Below are 21689 nucleotides of genomic sequence, written 5' to 3'. Positions count from 1 at the left end.
ATTACATTTTTATATGAAATTTTAGGGGTTGGGTTAGATCATTAGATGTTGCAGTGGATCCAGGTCTAATCAGGTTAACTATCCCCATGCATTTTGTTTATTGTAATTTTGTGTTTGCAATTTGTATAAATAAAAAATAATGATTTAATAAAGAATCCTTTTATTTTGTAATACAGAGTCAAAGACTCTACAAACGACATTGCAATCTGGAGAGCTATTGCGTTTTAAATGTGATAACATATCAAATACTGTTACTTAAAACTACACCATAAATAATTTAGCAATTTACACAGCTCTGCATTAGCATAAGGTAATTTATATCAAGTATGAAGGCTCCATAACATGAAGCAATCTTATAAGTCTAGACTAACTTACACCAAAATAAATAAAAATTGTGAAGTTACCGAACCTATTTCAGACATCGCCTGAACTTACCGACAAGTCAAAGCTTCATTATATCTGTAATTTTCATTTTACAATACTCAGTAATTGGTCAATGTTGGCATTATTTTTAATCTTTTCCTAGATATAGTTCATTTAATTTCAATTTCATATTTCAACATTAAAATCTCAAATGTGATTAAAAAATGTTTTCTTTTAATTTTACACTTTAAAAAATTGGGTACAAATACAACCATATTTTAAATGTTTGATATTATAATGAAGTCCTGACATAGCCAATATTAGTTAACTATAGGAACCTGTTCTAAATTTACCTAAAAATGTGAGCTTACATTAATATAACTATTAAATACTTTGTCACTGGTGCGATCAGGAATTTAAAGATACTAGTAACCTAACAGCAAACAATCATTACATTATTATAATGTAATATATTAAAATGCACTTTTCATTGCAGATTTTCATATTAATAATATACAGAAAAATTGTTTGCATTCTTATTCCTGATCCGATACAAAAATATTAACTAAGATTTTTTAAAAGCATTCCATGTGCATTGTTAGTGGTTAACAACGCGATAACCAAATTAATTACGGCCACGAAAACAAAATACTTATTAATGTAAATATTATGATAATTCATATAACAATAAAATTTTAAAATAAGACAGGTATATTATTCTCAGGTTAAACACAGACCTTTAGTACCAATCACTGTCTCTACTTTCAATCTCATTGATCATGTGACATTTTGTTGTGAATTTATTTTCAATTGTGATGATAATTTAAAGCGTTATTACTATAATTAAATTCAATAACCATACAATTGTATAATCATGTCCATTTAGTGTTGGAACACGAAATATGACAAACTTCCATTATTTACTAGAAGTAATGCTAAAGTGCTTCAAAACATAGTAAATATTTACACAATATATGGTACATAAAACATTAACTTGCTCGTAACATAAAACCAACTAAAACTCTATACTTTTACAACATCAATAGCTTTCGATCTATGAAATAATTATAAAATAAAATTCTCAGTCTTCTATTAAATAGTTATTATAGATCATTATTTAATTAGATCTTGGGATTAACATTGTATCATACATTTTGTACAACATAGAAATTGACCTGACCTAGATTAGTATCTAAGTAATATTATATATGTATATATATATTATATAGTAAATGTTTGTGATGATAAACAATTTTAAACTTGACTCGTTACTTTTGTCATATAATACACAGCAGCAGTTATAATGTCTCAACACAGATGGAAGCCCCATCAACACCATACACTAGTAAGCCTTCGTACCGTTATTTTGCGCGTTTTCACATTTATATTACACAACGGCAGTGCTATTAGCCATTAAAACGAATGTTTCTTCTTTTATTCTTCGAGTTCTGGTTGAATCACTAATGTTAATCGGAGGCATTATCAACACACTTCTTACACCGAATATAATATGCTTAATATGACTCAAGATATCTCAGCATATCCATCGAACTGTAAGGAGTGTGAATTTCAAGGCCTTATTGGTTATGCACAAACACAAATTTCACTTTATTCGGAAAAACTAATCCACTGTCATTTTTTTTCTTTTTTCAAAATCAATCTTGAGTTGTTCTGTATAAGCTTTCTCATGTAAAGTGAATGTCGACTTTTGAATTGAGTTGGATCAGTCAAGCGGTCCTAGTGGTTCAGTTGGCGCGTGCGCGCTTGGCGTGCGAGGAGGGCGGCGCGTGCGCGGGCCTCGGCGGTTGGTGCGGAGGCTCGTCGGCCAGGCCCGACCTCATCATGTACTTGAACTGCAACATGTGCTGCATCACATCGCGTATTTGAACCAATGCCATGCCATTCTCGCCCGCCGCTGCGGATTTACACTTGCCCGAGTTTCTTAGCACTTGGAGTTGAGTTCTGAAAGATAAATTCGACATTTAGTAAAACAATATATGCCATATAGGCTGATGTTTTTGCGCTGATTTTTTTCACTTTACACTAACATTTACTTGGTAGTAGGGCTTTGTGCAAGCCCGTCTGGGTAACTACCACTCATCAGTTATTCTACCGCCAAATAACAGTACTCAGTATTGTTGTGTTCCGGTCTGAAGGGTGAGTGAGCCAGTGTAACTACAGGCACAAGGGACATAACATCTTAGTTCCCAAGTTTGGTGGCACATTGACGATGTAAGGAATAGTTAATTTTTCTTACAGCGTCATTGTCTATGGGCGATGTTGACCACTTGCCATCAGGTGGCACATATGTTCATCGCCAACCTATACCATAAAAAAAAAACATATGTACGCTTATTTTTAAATTACTTCTAAATTGGGTAGGAGTGATACAAGTTTTTGTTACCGGGAGCTAGATGTTTTTCAGCGTTAGTGGATGTGAATGATACAAGTTTTTGTTACCGTTACCGTTAGCTGGATGTGTTAGTAAGGAATGGGACTCACGTGTTAGGCCTGAAGAGCGTGAGGCCTAGCGCGTCGAGCATGGCGCGGCACGTGGTCAGCGACACGCGCGGGAAGAAGTGGCTCGCGAGGTCGGGCAGCGTCATCAGCAGCTCGGAGTACTGGTACGGCTTGGCGTTGATGCAGGGGACCATCGTGTTCTCTACGACTGCTTTTTGTACCTGCGATAAACATTTATTGTTAAGATACATATATGTCGGAGACGGTCATGAATTCCATAGCGTAACGAAGCGCGGCACGAATTCCGCGAGGCGGCAGCACTGTCGTGACGTCACGACGCGACTAACTTCGTGCTACGACGGAGCCTGCCCGGTGGAGGCGCTCAGAGACGACTCACTTACGATTCCGCTCTCGTGAAGATCAGTACCTCAATCCTAGGAACTGTCATTCGCTTCGTTGCCAAGTGTGATACAATGTGATACTGAACTCCTACTAAGTGTATAAAGTACGTAGACTATACGTGTTTCTCTATTCGCGGTTTCCTCTTTGCCCGATCACCCTAGTAATACGCCCCTACGATGTCTGACGATCGTACTGATGTCGCTGTCGATCCGACATATATATATAATTTCCTTCTGACCAATTTCGACCATTTGCAAAAGTTAAAAACCGTGGAGATTTTATAAAGCACAAGTATGTGCGCATAAACACAGAATCATTATTTTCTATTCCCTCCCTCTTACAATACGATGGCCATGCTTTTTGAACAAAAATGCCCAGTAACTTTTACTTATAAGAATCTGGGGTTCAAAGCCAGAACACCTAGCAGTGTCTACGGTCGTATAAGTTATTCAGTAGTTTCATTATTTTCTATTCCCTCTTACAATACGATGGACATGCTTTTTGAACAAAAATGCCCAGTAACTTTTACTTATTAGAATCTGGGGTTCAAAGCCAGAACACCAATTACGGTCTACGGTCGTATAAGTTATTCAGTAGTTTCAGAATTAGAGCGGTCTGTTTACATGAGGTCAGTTTACCTTATACGGCGTATGGTTGCCACTTATACTGATGTCTGGTATCGGCGTAAGCCTTTTGCGAGTGTCGATGGAGTGAGAGGTTGAGTGGCCATTCATTGTCCCAGTGACTTGAGGCGGCACACTGTTAACGATAAACGATATTAACATTTATCATTATATCACTATTAAAACTAACTATGAAATGAATTAACAGTCGGGGTAAGAAAAGATTCGTCACCTCAAGATCTATTGTCGTGTGCTCTGTAGGAGCGATAATCTGCTTTACCGATCGAGAATATATGACACTGACAGACATATTTTGACAATTCAGTAGAAGATATCATATCTAATTTAAATTTGTAACGACTAATTATGCCATTAAAACGACTTTATGTTGATATAAAACTAGACGTAGTCCAATAATGTTACACTATTTCTAACCAAGTTATCATACTATGTAATTATTTTATTTAATTTTATGTTGTCAGTTTAGTGCTTTAGTTTCAAAAGGTACTAAAGAATGAATTTGAAAACTGACGAGGGTTTTCTTACTCTGACTGTACCAACAACTCTAATGAATCATATTTAAAAAATGGAACTTATAAATCAAAATTTAATGAAACAAAACAAAATGAAATGAAACAAAATATAAAAATAATTAATATTAAACTCAGTGACAAGACAATGGCGAATGGAAATTAGTTAAAGCAGATTTAGAACATCCTGTATACGCGTGGTGAAAGGACGACAAAAATTACCCTAGGGGGCGTACCAAAAATAGTTTTACGACTATTAGGGTGTCAAATATTGTTACAAAAATACATGAACGCTTACGACGTATATATTTACAATGACGGTTATCCTTATTCAAACTATTTACTATTTTCAACTAATAGTCATGAAACTTTGCCTACACATAGAGCTACAGGAAAAGCTATAACTGTTGCCTCCCTCTTTACCTCATAGAACGATTGAATTATTTAAAATGAGAGAGGCCTATAATATACAACGCCTATAAATGCAAATAAATAACAATAAAACTTTTTTTGCTGTCTGTACGAGTCCTTTGATAATATTTAAGAGCTATGTTTATTTAAATAATCTAACATTAGCCGTGCAGATAAGATAAGGGATTATGCTTATTATGATAAACATCTCAGTCGTTTAAATTTAAGCTATTAATACTGCGTGCATAATAAATCTTTGATATTAATTTATGGAATATTTTTATTACTCTATAATTATCTATGGCGATAAAAATTTGTTATTAGAGGATGCACGCTATGACACGGCATTTTTTAATTAAATGTGTTTTACTTTTTGCTAATTTATCTTTTATTTAATAAGCTAAAATTTTGTTTTTACTAAATACAATATGATTTGTATACATTTTTAAGTTTTTTATAAGAATGTTTTGAGTATATTTACTATCTGTAGATATGGCAACTAAAATATTGCTATTAAAAAATCATCACATCCAGAGTTATTATTATTGACACATTCCAAGATAAAAATATATATGCACAAAATATACTACTTTTGATAAATGTATCTAAATACTTTCAAGAAATCAACCAAACACTCGATTGTTTTTTTTTATTCACGTCTAGAACATTCGACGATGGATTTATTCAAGATCAAGAATCTCACTACGTATTACGTTTCCGTTTTCGTTATATACAGGATGTTCTGAAAGTCGAGTCAGTAGTATGGGTTAAGATGCTCACTTCATGGTTGTGGTGTTGGCCGTACTCCTCACCAGAGGTGGGGGCGGCTGCTGGCCCATCGCCATTGTTATTGCACTGTTCGGAAACTGGAATAAACGATAACAGAATATTGTTCACCTTCCATTCGCAAGCAAGTATCAAAACGTGAAATTATTATAATTTAAAATAATATAAGGGAAAATTATTCATACTATGTATGCATAGAATAAATTACTGTTCTGAGATTAAAAATACTTTGTCTATCGACTCGTGCAGCAGACGCCACACTATCGATCTTCATGACTGGACTTGTTATGGTGATGACTTCTATATTCTTAAAGTAATAAAAATATACTTCCATTTAAAACTCTACTAGAAACAAATAGAATAGCTGAAACAATTATAATATAACTAAAAATGTTGTCTAACTATAATAACCCAAAGGAGGAAAATATTCGATACACGGATTTCCCGGAACGTGTTGTTCCGGGAAATTATTCGAAACAAGACGGATAAATTTTAAGGAATATACTTTATTTACTACGAAGAGTTCAGCTTTATGTAAATAATAAATATAACGAAAAAATAATATACAACAAATGATTTATTTATCATTCAAGTACAAAGAAAAGTTTTTAATTAAAAACTAAGGCCCAGCACACACGGCGCAACGCATTTGCAACGAAACTGCAACTTCTAGTTACTTTTGAGTTTCAGCCATAGACTCCTTTGAGAGACCGCACACGACGCAACCTGTATGAAACTGGTTGGAAACGCGTTTCAAACCAGTTGCATTGAAACCGGCGTGCAGGAAACTCGTGTTTGCGTTTCTTCAGATTTCGCGCCTTTTTCATCAACAAAATGGCATACGATAACAATCCATGAATTTTCTATCAGTTTCTTGCAACGCTTTGGCAGCCACAAACATTGATATTAATATCAACGGTCGTACCGTTGATATTAATATCAATGGAGGGATGTATCCACATAGTTCTTCTTTTACGCCTTCTCCTTTGTCGAAGATATAAATACATAACCACAACTTCTTCATCACTTGAACTAGACATTTTGCAGACTTCTATTCTCTCAGAAAACCGAACTGATTGTGAGCCGTGAGGTTGCTGCGTGTGTGGAAATCGATTGAAACGAGTTTCAAACTAATAATTTCAGAAGGGTTTCGTTGCAGTTACGTTGCAGTTGAGTTGCGCCGTTTGTGCTGGGCCTAATGGAACGGAAAATATTTGAGTTTGTTTTAGAGTGTGTGTGTGCGCGTGTGCGTGTGCGTACCTGCACGTTGCGGTTGTGCTGCGAGCGGTGCTGCGGCATGGCGACGGCGGCGGCCGCGATCGCCGCGCTGTTGTAGCGCGCCGCCGCTTGCGCCTGCGCCACCTGGGCCTGCGACACCATCATACGTTATTGACATTATAAACTAATGAGAATACTTGATAATACAGGCAGTCCTCGACTTAGGTCGTTTCGATTTACATCTAACAATGTATCATGTCTCGACTATGTCGAGAATCTACCTGGGCAAGGTACGAGGACTGCCTATAGTATAAAAAAATATAGCCTGCAGTCGCTTAAAATCAGTAATAAATTATCATGCCATGGTATTTTCTATCAATTTTAAAATGACCTTCTCACTTCTATGAAACTTCTAACACATATCCAGTTAACTAGTAATTAATTTATAGTATTTTGAAACTGGCAACAAAACTAACCTGAGCGAGCCTGATGACTTGTTGCGTCTGAGCTTGCGTCAGAGCCCCGGGCAGGTTCCAGCCGTTCGCGAGCGCCTGCACGGCGGCGGCTGATATGCCAGCGTGCGGCATCTGCATGGCCGACGAAGCGGCCGAGTGTCGCTGTGTAGGCCGCCTGCCTCGCGACGCGCTCACATTGCTCACGCCGAGGGAGACACCGCTGCCTACCACTCCGCTCACCGCGCCCGGCGGCGGAGCTGGCGGGGCTCTCGTCCACTGACCACCGCCTGATACTGAACCTGTAACAATTGTAATATTAGTAAACAGTACAGTTCAGTGTACTTTACCTATATACTTAGATAAAGAAATATAAATACTACAGTTATAATTTTTTTTTATTATAGTATTATTTGGATTGGAATGTTGGATCGCTCTTTCTATTATTATACGCATGTGTCTTGAGCACTTTGCTGGATGAATATGTGCCTATCGATTTCACTAAGATAGTTTGCTAATTCCATCAGGTATTTGTATAAAATCTTGATATTAACCCTTTAGGGTTACATTACATCTTTTTTAATATACTTGACAAGGTGCGTAAAAAACTATTGGCATCGGTCTGACGCTAATACTATTCAAATTGACAAAGCTTGCTGTTTTTGTACCACCAAAAGACCAAGACCAACTACAATAACATATGAAAAACACAATAATATTGCAAAAATAAAACAACTTCTCTAGTACGGTTAAATATGCTGTATAATACGAAACACCAACAAATTGATGCATTTTTTAAGAAATACCATTTATTTATATTAGATTCTTATTCAATAATAAAATAAAACCTTTAAATACGTTTCTATTATATATTACTTTCATTCAGGATATAATTCTCCAAATACGTATGTCATTTTATTTCGTGTTGAGAAATTTGGAGTTATGTAATATATTTGGCTATTAAAGAACATATTTTTATATAACTTGAAGGCAATATATTATTGTTGACGTCTCGCATACCGTGGTTAGATAGTTACGTGTTTTAGCACGAGGTAAGTATGCCATCTACTGGTTCATTGGAAGTCAACACAAAGAACAGTCAACAATATTCTTTATATTTGATTTAGTATTATAATAAACAACATAAGTCATAGTCATTTAAAAAATCTATAGAATATTAAATTTTTAGAAAAAAAAAAATACAAAATAAATACCACACCACGATTCGAACCCATGAACTTTTAGTCATTCCCACCACAAATTCAAAACGACTAACAAGGCTAATAGCGAATAAGACTTAAAATAAATTAAAAAGGAAACATCTACGCGGCCGATGCAAATTATTTTTATCGTGTCAAGGATTTGTTGAAGGTCTAACCTCAATACCAAACCACTTTTTAACTCAAGCGAAGTATCTATCTAGCACAGAGAATATATTATTATTATTATATAGTTGTATAATTGTATACCGACGAAAAACTTATAAATTAAGCGAATTGACAGATTTCGATGTAGTTTTTCTTATATATTAGGCGTTGATTCTAATTAAAGAACGTTTGGAAATTTCTCGGTACCTTAAAATCTACATCTATAAAACAGAGACTGTTTTCCTCTGCCTCTCTCTCGCTTTTAAAACTAACCAACACATTTTGATACGATTTTCATAAATAGAAACAGAGATAAACGAAATAGGTTTATAGATATTATTTGTAAAAATTTTGTACAAAACGACTAAAGCATCTCTACCATGAATAGTGTTATATCCATAAAAAAATTGTTTCGTTATCACATAGCTCCTTTTCTGAACCGTGTTGGTTGAAAAGGATTTATAATCCGCTAAGATCGCAACCCCGATGTCAAATATCAGTATTTAAAAAAACATATTTTCAATTACCTACCCTAAATCAAGACGCTAGACGACGGTTAAAGTTTAATCTTAAAAACTTGACTAAAACATGAGTGTTCTTGACCCGCAGTTTGAGGAAAATTGGCATCTGTGTCAGTCTAGGCACGTGAATTTGGTCAACAGTGTAAAAAAAAAAAAAAAAAAACAAATAAATTTTAGAAAACTTGTGTTAGTAAAACTGTATTTTATATCACCAATCAACACAGAAGCAGCTTGATGGCTGAAGCTTCCAGGCTTCTTAATAGTACACCTTTAAGCCCAGTTATACAGTTAATATTTAAACATAAAAAAATATGTAACTGAATAGAGGTGTAAAATATGAAATATATTCCCAGTTTCTCAGGAAACAGAAAAAAACGACGATCGTCAAAATTTCTTGCTTGCTATCAATTTGAACTTTGGAACACAAGATTTTTAGTTTAGATTACAGAAGTACTACAATGACATTGCGAATACAAAATTACTTCAAATGTATTATTATTACTATTACGTTCCAAGTAACAAGTTTCTCAGGCAAACTACTGAACTAAATTCGATGAAACTTCTTTTGAAGCAAAGGACATAGGTTACTTTTTTGCCTAACACTTGACGACTTACTACAAAAACGCAACAATAATAAAAGTAATATTAGTTATTAAAATCATATATTACCTATTTTTTTTATATGTTTTTTTGGTTCGTTATTCGAAATTCAACTTAAAAAATTATTTAAAAATTACAAATTCTCTCACGTTGCCCATAGAGGAGCGTTATAAATATCATACTCACAAACATTTAAATAGCAATTTTGGTATACAAGTTGACACATTTAGTTAAATAAAGTTCGGTCTCTGAATTTAGAGCGAGATGGATATTTATGACTAACCTCAATCGGAATTAGACAGTCTGAATAGACCTTTAGATTTATGCAAGTTAAAAATACATAATCAATAGTAGTACTAAGCTCTTCTATTCATGCTCACAGACAAACAAGTCCAATGGTAAGTATTCAACTTGCATTCAACAAAAAGTTTTTACGAGGATAAAAAATCACTGATTAAGAAAGTTGTGCTTCATTGATTTTGTCGTTATAAGAGAAAAAAAAACAGCTGTTGTCCAAGAATTTTTAAAAACAAAAATAGTCGATCTATTTTTAAACTTTGGAAACGAACCTCGTTTTTATGACAATTATTGTTAACAAATTACATTTTCTTTTCATTTAATGTAACCTACAAGATACATGTATATAATACTAATAATAATAATAACAATACTGGTTATTAACCATGTCATTGGAATTGTCTGTGACCCAAACATTTTAACAAATTGTAAAATTTTGATTAAGGTTCTATTAATGCAAAAGCGGTGAAGTACAATAGTAAGTAGAAAATTGAATTTAAAAATAGCCAAGTCATTTAACCCATACCTCCGATTCATTTGGACTTTCGTGAAAACTCGACAGTGGTTTCGCGATATAGTAAAATAGCGTTATCAACGAGCACGTGAAATGGCCAAAGCTGAACAATACTTAGAGAGGACAGAAAACAACACCTGAACTTGTTAAAAGCGGTTGTTTGTATGTTTGTACACTAAGGTCTTAACTTAAAAATTACAGTAGATTAAACAGAAATCGAACTTGAATGAAGGCGTCTCCGGCGCTGCTGAAGGTATAGTACGACACAACTCAAATTTAGCATCGGCAAATTCAATAATACCGATTACTGCAGATTCACACAACCAATAGAAATAGCTCCCTATCGCGCAATTCGACGCCATTCGTCGCTATAGATTCTAGCGTCAGTGACGTGTCAAATTTACGAATATAGTAGGTCATATGATAGTACAAGTTATTACATTTGTGTAAAGATCATATACACATAAGAAAAAAATATTGATAATGTGCGATAGTGTACTTAAGACCGGTGATTGGTTTTACAAATTTTGCCGATGCTACATCCAAATTGTGTTGTACTATACAGCCATCGTGTATCAAAGCGTAGGCGCCTAAACTCGCCTCCTCACCTTCAGCTTGCTCGCACTGATGCCTGTGCTTTATCTCAGCGGGGAAAAATACCTTTCTCCGCCTTCATCTTTATAAACATTCTAGAGCGTAGACAAGACTTTGTTGATTTCGAGTTGGTCTACACGATTCCGCGACAATTTTTTGTGAGAAATCACATTTTCTGAGAAACGACTGACTCTACAGGAAAATTGTATTCAAACAAAAATGTCTTTCCTCTGTCTATAAATTTTCTAAGAAACATTTTCCTCTGAGACTAATATTTTTACAATTGTTGTGTACCCAAATCCTTTTTTCTAGATTAGATTTAATTTTCTAGGACTATCACATACGTTATAAGCACGTCAAAATACACATGCATATCAAAAGACAAAATATCCATTACTTTCAGATCTATATATGCTTTAGTACTGCAAATGTAATTTAATTTATTATTAACATTTGTTAAAATGTAAAAAAATAATATTTAAACAGTTCGAATTGCGAAGACGTCAGATGACATGAACTTTAAAACTAATCAAAACAAAACTGATTAAAAATTGTACTTTGACCTCAGTAAATTTAAAACAAAGCATAAAAATTTGATTAGAGAAAATATGTCGCTTATGATATTATTAACTCAAAAAATAGGTCTACACGAGTCTGTACATACATACAGTTATAAATAGCCTCGTTTTATTAATTCAAAAAAGTAGAAGACATACAAAGAGACGAGAGAGGGAGAGAGGGAGAGGGAGAGAGAGAGAGAGAGAGAGAGAGAAAGAAAAAAATTGTGTTCTCTGTTATTAATGTGTGCAAACGTCTGCTCTGCGTTTTTACCAAAACTGTTTTTCCTTTCCAATATGATCACCTCCAACCTTAATACTACAATTATTGTATTTTTCATTGCCCTAAAAATGATCTGTAATGGTTTTAAATTAATTGTTCTCATTTACGTACGTTATCTTTATTCTCAAAATTATTATTTCTCGGTATATGTCTTGCCCATCCCATATTTGTGCAAAGCACTCATCGCAGCATCACAGTAATGAACAAGTGCGTCTCAATAATTTTCCTCGTCTTATTTAATAGAGAGTAATTAATACTTTCAGCTGATTGTATTACCATTTTTAACTTAATCCATAAAAAGTCAATCAATTAGTACGAAAAATCTGTAGCCTGCATTTTACATGGCAATCCTAGCACTTTAAACTTCTGAAGAAGTTTTGCCAAAGTATTGCATGAAACGTTGCATCAACTCAAACGACCTCTGTGCCTCATTCTGTGTTCATCTACAATCATCAGTGAAGTACTCAGACGCGTTATATCGTTGTTTCTGATGCAGTATAAGCATTTTCTGCACCAATGTTACAAAAACTGGTTTTCGAGTCTGATCTTCTAAATTATTAGATGTTTCATTTTCCAGCAGTCATTTATTATTGTAGAGATCATGCTTCATGAGTCAATATATACAACTTTCATCGTCATTATTGCCATATGAGTTTTACTTGCTTGGTACAGAACTTTACTGTGAATAAATTGCGATTTTCAATTTTCTCCAGTACTGTAGTATTCTTCCGCACCAAAAGTTTACCGCCAATTGATTGATTACTCAAAGTACAGTATAGAAATTTCATGACTACCACGTTATGAGTTGAAAGTTAAACCAAATACAATCGATAAGTCAGTGTCACAAACATTGAAGTCTAACCCAAAGATGTCTTAAAGTCCGCGCATTTGCAGATCAGAAATCATCTGCAAATGCGAACCGTTGAATTTAAAGTTTCTTGAAATATTTACTTAGTATAATAAGTTGATTCAAGATCAAAAAGTTGTATATAGACTGTTATTGTATAATGAATATGGACTTAAATTAATTAATATATAAGGGTTTCGTTAATGAGAAGGTATGATAGCATATATTATATGATTATTTGCCGTAGCGGTAGACGAGTAAGTCTTACCTTCAAGACGTTTTAACGTTTGTATGATTGATTTTATTAAAATATACTATTACTACTTTCGATGAGATGCTTTACAAAGTATTTATTTATATATGATCAAAACTTAATAATCATCACACAAGATAATCTGAGACATGTCTGCGAAGTTATCAATTAATCTATTACCTATTTGTAAAGAATTTCTAATGTTTATCTCAATCGCGAAATGCACACTCGTGACACTGCATTGAGCTATGTCAAGTGTTTTCTAAACTCTTCGTAACACCATGATTTGTTATCGTTTTCGGAATGAAATACATGTATTTATAATTTGTTTATCTTTGCTTTTAACTTTATATCATAAAACCTATTCAGAAGATCTGTTACAAAATAATATCCTTAATTCATACATTTACTATTTTTCATTTTTCATTTTTCAAATTTCATTTATTGTGTCTCCTGGCTGTTTCTTTTCATATTAAATTGCGTATATAATGTATATGACAAAAAAAACCGCGAAGTTTCTATCGCCGTTTCTTCTCAGGTCAGGGTGTTTTCTTTTCCGAACCGGTGGTAGTGTTTCAATTAACCATCAATAAGAAAGTGTAATGCTTCTATATTGAATAAAGTAAATTGAGTTTCAGTTCAAGTTTTGAGTTTATTTTGTGACGTATATGACCAAGGCAGAAAATAAGGAATTTAGTATCCTCTTTTAAAATGTACACGTAAACTATATAAAACGCATTTACATTATACAAAAGTGTTTGTGAAAAATGCTATATCCCCTTAACAACTTTTTTATATTATATTAATTCAAATAATAGCAACTTTGTATCCTGTTACGTCACGATTTAATATTGTTTACAGAAGCCAACTTGACTAAAATACATTTTTATTTGATTGCATAAAAAAATTACCTTCAATAAATACATTTATTTTATTTGAGAGTAGACGGATCGATTTCAATAAAACTCCGCATAATAACAAAATGCTGCATTAAAAGATAGAAAACATTGTATTCATTTTTGATGGTTTCGTATAGATATAATTTAACGGAAATAAAGATGGCCATCTCTTATGTATTGTGTATAAACAGTTTAAATTACACGACTCAGAATACTTTAGAGATACGTGGCGCGACTCGCGACTTGTCTTAACTGTACTTCATATAAGTAACCCCACTTCCAACATATCTTCTGTATATTACGACCGATCCTAGATCAACCTTAATAATCATATTTCTTGTTAAGAATATTGTTTATGGTACCTGTAAATGGTAGGCCCAGATAATGTTGAAACATAACCTATTTTTTTATTAGATATTGTATCTGCTATATACTCTGTGGTTATTAAACAAAACAATAAAAAACCATGTTTGAAGATAATAATAGATGTAAATAATCAAGAGAAACTGCAAACTGGCCATGAAAAGCCAGCTATTAAAAAGATTAATAACTCGCCAAGTTTAAGATGTTTCTATAGTTTGACTGCATTTTTTTTTAAAATTAGCAGTTACATCTATTTTTTTTTAGAATATATATACATATCTCATATAATTTGGAACATGATTTATGGCTACTGATCCAACTGATATACATGAAGCATGAAGTTATATAGCATATATTTTTTTTCACTTTTATATGAGATACCTTCATTAATTAAAGGTATCTCATATAAAAGTGTTGTTCATACCGAAAAACTATACAGCACATTCAATGGTCTAAAGACTTCAGTTTTTGTAATAAAACCTTATTTTACAAGACATCTCTTTTTCAAACCCACATAAGTAAGAAGTTTTTAATGAATAGGATTTTTTTAAATTGTAGTAATAGAAGACAGTAACAATAAAGAGTTATTATCCATAAGTGTAAAGAGCTTATTCTTCATATATTTTTAAGTTTGTTGTTTATGGATTAATAAGTTAGTTATGGTCTGAATAGGTATACCATAGAATCCTTGACATAGATTGATACTTCACTGCAATTATATGAGACTTCTCAAAACATTAAATATTTTAATAAATAACAACTCCATGACAGCTGGACTTGACTATTTTTAAATGATTGGAATTTCAATTAAATTATGAATAAGCATTAAAATAACATTTTTAAAAACTTACATAAATATAGGTAAAATTACCTATATTTTGCGATGTATGAAAAAATCAAAGTAGTAAAAATCAAAGAATTATTGCAGTGTCCAGAGCATGACATATTGAGCTGATGCAGAGAGGGATATGTTGAAACACAATAAAGTAATTGTATAATAAAACAATGTCAAATAAGTTTAGGAAAAGCTCAGTGCACCCTATAATGTAACATAATAGTAAATTCTTAATCACCTTAAAATGTATCTTTGCAATATTACTCAGAAATCTTTAAAAAATACATGAATCATTGTTGTTTACTACATCCTATAATCCTTCAGTGCAATTTAATATATTATAACAATGCAAAAATTGAAGTATTTATTATAAACACAAACTCAAAATTCAAATAAACATGCACCCTACTAGAAATTAGTTGTAAACTTGAAATAAATGCTGCTGCTATTTCTCCTCAGATCAAACTATTTTCTATTCGAAATCAGAGGTAGGAAGTTTTAAAATTTGTACTGATTCTTCGATGAATATACTAAATTAAATAAAATATCCACAGTGGACTATTGGAGAAATTTACAAAACAGATACTGTTTAGATTATAGTTTATATAATATTTATGTTTGAGTTTTTGTCGTAGGGCAGTATAAGTGAGTACTTAAACAACTTATGTCTCTAAAAGAGGTAATATAATGATTAATTCTTACCCTTTGCAGAGATCAGCAGCTGAGAATCAACAACTTTGTTAGGCCAGTATTCTTCAAACTCGGTGCCCGGGGGAAAGTAACTTTTAATGTCCGTTAAACTAATCACTGAACATGTCTCACTTGCAAATAGTTCATTCCGTATCCCCTGTACCTTACAACAGAACTTCAAATAGGACAAATCCCAACCCTTTAACTGATCGGCCTTCAATTTCAAATTGTCTGTTTCACCTTCAAAATAAAATAATGGTACAAACTTCTGTCCATCCCGCACCGTGTACGGCACCACAGATTCCTTGTTTATCCTAATAAAGCCACACTTGTCCTTGTTATTCGTCGTACCACGTAACAGTTTATTATAACACACATCTAAGAAATTATAAAACTCGTAAGCGTCTGATAACCTCACTACCAGGTCCTTCTGCGTGAATGGTTCCCGACCGAACTGTCCATCACAGTGCCTGTTGTTGATCTCGTTGAGAAGCCGGGCCTCAATCTCCGTGATATAGTAACTCCTAATACACGTACAGGAGTAGATGTCAGCGTGGAGATAGTTCAGGTACTTGTTGAGGAGTTTGATCTCCACCATTCGTACCGCCACGTATTTCTCCCCTGATCGATATATGTAAGGAATGTGACATTTACCAAGCATATCCCAACCGAAGTGACCTTTCCAGCTAGCTTCATCGGGTGCTGGGGTTTTCTTGTCATCTGACGTCGGTCTTTGTTCCGCCGTCGTCTGTTGGGTGCCTGGTTTCCTGGTGAGGAAGTTGAGTATGCCCATTTGCCCGCCGACAGCCGCAGTCGGAGCTCCCAGGAGCGCTCCGGGTTGAGGCCGCGCGGCAGCTACTGAAGCAGCCAGTGCTTTCGCTTTGTTAGCTTCAACCATTTTTGCAGCAAGTTCCCTGATTTCGGCTTCATCAGGTCGCTCCGTTTTTATCTTAACATTGTTGGGTTCTGTCATTATGGTGCAGAATATTGCACTTAATGTAATGTTTAGCACTACAGTTTTACAGTATCACTTCACTTTAACTCCCGCCTACATCGTGTCACTGAGCACCTTCAATCACACATCGTAAACATTGGTATTGATGTATACAACATCAAATTATCACCTCACTATTTGACAGATTAGCGATTCACAGCACACACTACAGGTTATTTAATTGTTATCAGTGTTATTTATAATCACATTTAAGTCACCAATTCGATTACGCGTCTGCCCGAGGTTCTCGGCAACTGGGACTGCGATGTAAACTTCCGTCTTGACGTTTCCAACTTTTAAATTAACAATTTACCCGGCATATAATAATTCAATAAAAGTCATTATTATGCCAAAATAACTTTGATATCCGCGGAAAAAAATATTTTCGTTTCCACGCTGCGGTCGAGGGAACATGAAACCCAAATTTTGTGTTCACGAGGGAAATGCCCAATACCGTTGTATAGTCTCGTGGGGAGTGCGCATTAATTCATGTACATTTTTCACCTTTTGGTGACTCAGCATCGAACAAAATGGCCGCCGACAAGGCTTTGTTGGCCAATCGGGCCATTGCTAGTGATATACATACCTACAAAAATCCCGTCAGTGACGTAGGCGCACTCCCCACGAGACTAGTTCTCAAGGACTTTTCATTTTTAGTTCTCAAACTATCAGTTTATTTTTGGACACTTCCAAATTTTTGGACGCATTGTACTTTGCAATGGAATACTCCAAAATATATTTACAATTATAAAACTCATTACTTATATTAGATTTAGAATAAAACAAAAACTTCATAATAAATGAGATTTATGAATGTACTCTTACAAAGTAGGTAGCCACTATGGATAGTCTCGTGACACGGTTTCTTTGTAAAGAAGGAGTTCATATTAGAAAATCTATCCTAAAATCAACCTTATCTCCTAAATGTTAAGGACTAATTTTATTATTAAGTAAAAATAATTTTTGCCTTAACGACATGTGTACCGAGACTAGCCGACGCGCGCATTCCACGAACAATAATCCCCTGCACGAGTGAGCAAGATGGCGATAAGTAAAAAGTAGATGTCAAATGTTTAGGTATTTAACTATGAACGTAAAGAGAACGTAGGTAGGTATATAATGCAATTACGAGCTTACGTAAGCAACTCTAACCTTCGAATTGAAGTAGGTATACTTAGCGGTATATTGACAAAATTATTTTATACAAATTTAATTTAATATAACTTTCATAAACAAATTAAATGAAAATCCTTTAATATTTTATAAACATACTTCCGCTTCAGTTTGTCAACTGGTGTACCTACGAATATTTCTTTTATATTATATTTATATTAAAAATTGGTTAGTAATATCTTGATATGTATTCCACAACTTATATTAGCTATAAAGAAGTACAAATATTGTAAAAGTCCCATCTTTGCACAATTTTAAAGCAGATATCTTGATTAAAATACCACTTTTAAACAGCTGTATAATTAATTTCATTATAATCAATTCAGTTACCCGATATAACCTGATCCCTCCGTAATAGTTGTTTTCATGAAAGTGGAAGGTCAAACTTAAATTGTTTACGATAGACTACATGTTATGGGAAAATACATTATCAGAGCATCTTGTTATCAGACTAATAAGTATAATCTGCTATACCTAACAACAGGATGAGATAGGAGTTGTAGCTTATTAGTTTTTTTTTTTTTTTTAATTAATCATAATGCATTAAATTATCTACAATTAGTAGAAGGGTTTATAAAATTTGTTGATAATTTAAATATACATTTGGTATGTTTGTTTATGTTATGTGTAAAAATAGACTTTATTAAAATAGTATATAATATAATTATAAATAAATTTTAGTATTATTAAATAAGTAGTTCCTTAATAATAGCACTTATATTTAATAATATAGTTTTAATAAAGACATATCTGAATGGGTTCAAACTTGAACTTGAAAAAAAACTCTTTTGGAATTATGTTCATATTGAAACAATAGCGCGGTAGGTACTTACTTTGGCTAACAGAGCTTTACTAGATATTATAGAACAAAGTCGCTTTCTCTGTCTACTAAAAACTACTGTCTGTCTGTTCGTCTTCAAAACTACGCAACGGATTTTGATGCGGTTCTTTTTAATAGATAGAGTGATTCGAGAGCAAGATTTTTATATATAATACATGGCCAATATAGTAATTAAACACTCATCATTTTCGAAAGTTTTAATGTGATGTCGTAAATAAACAAATTCTGTAGTATATTTAGTATCAGTATTGCACCCGTGCGAAGGCGGAGCGCGTCGCTAGTTAATTTATAAAGTACTAACTGTTGCCTGCGGATTTGCTCGCGTGGAAATTGATCATATTACGTTAATTTAAGACCTCTTCGTATTTGGGTTGGTTTGCCTTTTGAGGGCTAGATACAACCACTCTGTGGAATCAGCTTTCGCCGGCGGTTTTTCCGAACCGATACGACATGGGAACCTTCAAGAAAAGAGCGTACTCCTTTTTGAAAGGCCGGCAACGCACCTGCAAGCCCCCTGGCGTTGCAGGTGTCCATGGGCGGTGGTAGTCACTTTCCATCAGGTGACCCTCCTGCTCGTGTGCCACCTATTTCATAAAAAAAAAGATTTACTAGACTATTCATGGAACTCACTCTCGAACAGGCTGCTACTACTGAGTCTACATAAATTTTAAATTAATGAACTTGAGCTTTATTAATTGTAATAGAGAAGCAGACTTTAAGTTCGAACTTATTCTGATAGTCTTCTCCTGTAGCACATCCAGTGATAATTGTAGTCTCTAGGACAATACTGGATTGCCCTAATTAGCATGGTGCCGTTGCGTAATTTTGGTGGTCTTCAATTCATCAGTATCATTATTGAGGGTGCAATCTTATAACTTGAAAAAAAATGAAGTTTAGGACTAACTTATAATCAAAATTTTAGACCCTATTTCAACCATGAGTGCTAAAATAAAGAGAAAAGTTTCAATTCGTATCTGCTCATTTCTTATCAGTGGCCCAAAAATAAAGATTCATGCACGTAAATAAAAAAAACGACAGACTTCTAGGCTAACCAATATAAGAAATGTCAACCCCTTAGGGGTGGAATATGCAGATACGCTTGAATACATATCTACAAATTTTAATCAGTATCTCAAAAATATAGTTTCTAACTTCAAAAATGACGGATTTCAAGACTAACCTGCATATACGAAATGGCAACCCCTATTTCACACCTTAGGGCTAACATTTCCAGAAATGTTCGGCGATGATGAATCAGTCAGTCTGGACAAGTTATTTTATATACAAGCGACCCACCAAGGCTTCGAATGGGTGCAATGCTGATACTAAATATACTAAAGAAAGTCTTACAACGTTCACAGATTGCATCCATTAAAGAATAAAAGCCTAAATCTATATCTTCGAGAACATTACATAATGCAAATGATATATTGATCTATGTTAAATGCACAATGTACTTAATTGAATAAGGATGAATGCTGTATTGCTTAAAATCGCTTCGAAAATAAGGTATTATTTCTCGTAAAAAAGGGATAATAATGATTATTGTGGGTTATCCCCAACAAGACATATATCAATGCGAGATTTATTGAAGACCTTTTTAATGTGTACAAGTGTATTTTGATCTATCTCGTAGGGTTCAGCAAGCGTTTGCAATGAAAGCACAAAAAAATGTGTTTATTTACGACTACACTTTAGAAATGTCTAAAATTGTCAGTGTTTATCTACTTTATTTTGAATGATTATACAAATAAACCTTCACAATATAGTAGATCTATAGTATACTAGATATATAGTATATAGTAGATATATAGTAGATCTAGTACCTCTCGAATCAAGCTCTCTATTAAAAAAATGCAAAATCTCGTTGTGTCATTTTAAAGATCTAAGCATGCACATTGCATAGGAACAGACAGCGGTAAGCGACTTTGCTTTTTACTATGTAATAATAATGATAACGATAATGATAATGATGATTATGATGATGATGATATAGATTCGTATATTTAAGAATACTTTATATACGTAGTATACAATAGAGATCATCACTACTTATCATAAAACGAAGTCCCCGGCCGCGTTTGTTTGTCTGTCTGTATGATCGCGGTTGTCATGATTTTTTAAATATATGTACCTACTTGTATAATATTTTAAGTACGTTTTTATTTGAAATAACATTTATAATATAGTATAATTATTGATTCGGTTATCGACACCGTATTGTGGGACTCCCGTCACTTCCTCTCGCGGCGTTGTGTGGCGAGCTGGTACTGCCTGGCACGAGAAAAACAAAAGGCGGTGGATTTTGAACGGGCAGGGAAAAGAAAGCTAGATTCATGGATGGGCGGTAAAAGGATATAATTATATACAATAAGCGGATAAATAATCTATGTATCGATTGGTAAATTAATATAGTGACAAATTAATGTTATAGTTTTATTACACGGTAAACTCCAAAACTACTGAATGGATTTTCATACGATTTTCACTAGACGAGGGATTTATAAGAACGGTTCAGGTATATAATTTATTCGGGGTTTTGTGTAAATCAGTTGAAATAGAAAGACGATTGTTGAACATGTCAACAAAAAATATAAATACAAGGTAAAGGTAAAAATATAAAAAACAACTTATGTCCACCCGTACGAAGCCGGGACGCGCCGCAAGTATTGAATTATTGACAATTTCACATATTTTTGTGTAAAGAATAAGTAAAGTAAAGTAACAGCCCGTAAATTTTCCACTGCTACCATAAGGCCTCCTCTTCCATTAAAGAGTGGGCTTGGAACATATTCCAACACGCTGTTCCAATGCAG

At 33.8% G+C, this 21689-nt stretch overlaps 1 protein-coding gene across 1 annotated transcript; it reads right to left on the bottom strand.

The window, feature by feature from the left end:
- Nucleotides 1-143: 143 nt before the first annotated feature.
- Nucleotides 144-17618, bottom strand: LOC124534867. Its single transcript, XM_047110911.1, has 7 exons — nucleotides 15878-17618; nucleotides 7270-7547; nucleotides 6836-6943; nucleotides 5570-5655; nucleotides 3864-3984; nucleotides 2866-3044; nucleotides 144-2325 (listed from the first exon to the last, which is right to left on the bottom strand). Exons 1-7 carry the CDS (start codon nucleotides 16836-16838, stop codon nucleotides 2109-2111), a joined length of 1950 nt encoding a protein of 649 aa, XP_046966867.1. The 5' UTR covers nucleotides 16839-17618; the 3' UTR covers nucleotides 144-2108.
- Between the last annotated feature and the right edge of the window lie 4071 nt (nucleotides 17619-21689).

This window comes from Vanessa cardui, chromosome 13 (assembly GCF_905220365.1).
Source record: "Vanessa cardui chromosome 13, ilVanCard2.1, whole genome shotgun sequence".
NCBI lineage: Eukaryota > Metazoa > Arthropoda > Insecta > Lepidoptera > Nymphalidae > Vanessa > Vanessa cardui.
The sequence above is the reverse complement of the archived record's forward strand: the minus strand, read 5'-3'. Positions and strand labels throughout refer to the sequence as shown.

Excerpts from the sequence above, each read along its gene's own strand:
- LOC124534867 (XM_047110911.1), bottom strand. The coding sequence starts at position 16,838 with ATGACAGAACCCAACAATGTTAAGATAAAAACGGAGCGACCTGATGAA. Across the intron at positions 7,548-15,877 it reads GCTGCTGATCTCTGCAAAGG|GTTCAGTATCAGGCGGTGGT; the intron begins GTAAGAATTAAT and ends CAATTGTTACAG. Across the intron at positions 3,985-5,569 it reads GCCAACACCACAACCATGAA|TGTGCCGCCTCAAGTCACTG; the intron begins GTGAGCATCTTA and ends TATCGTTAACAG.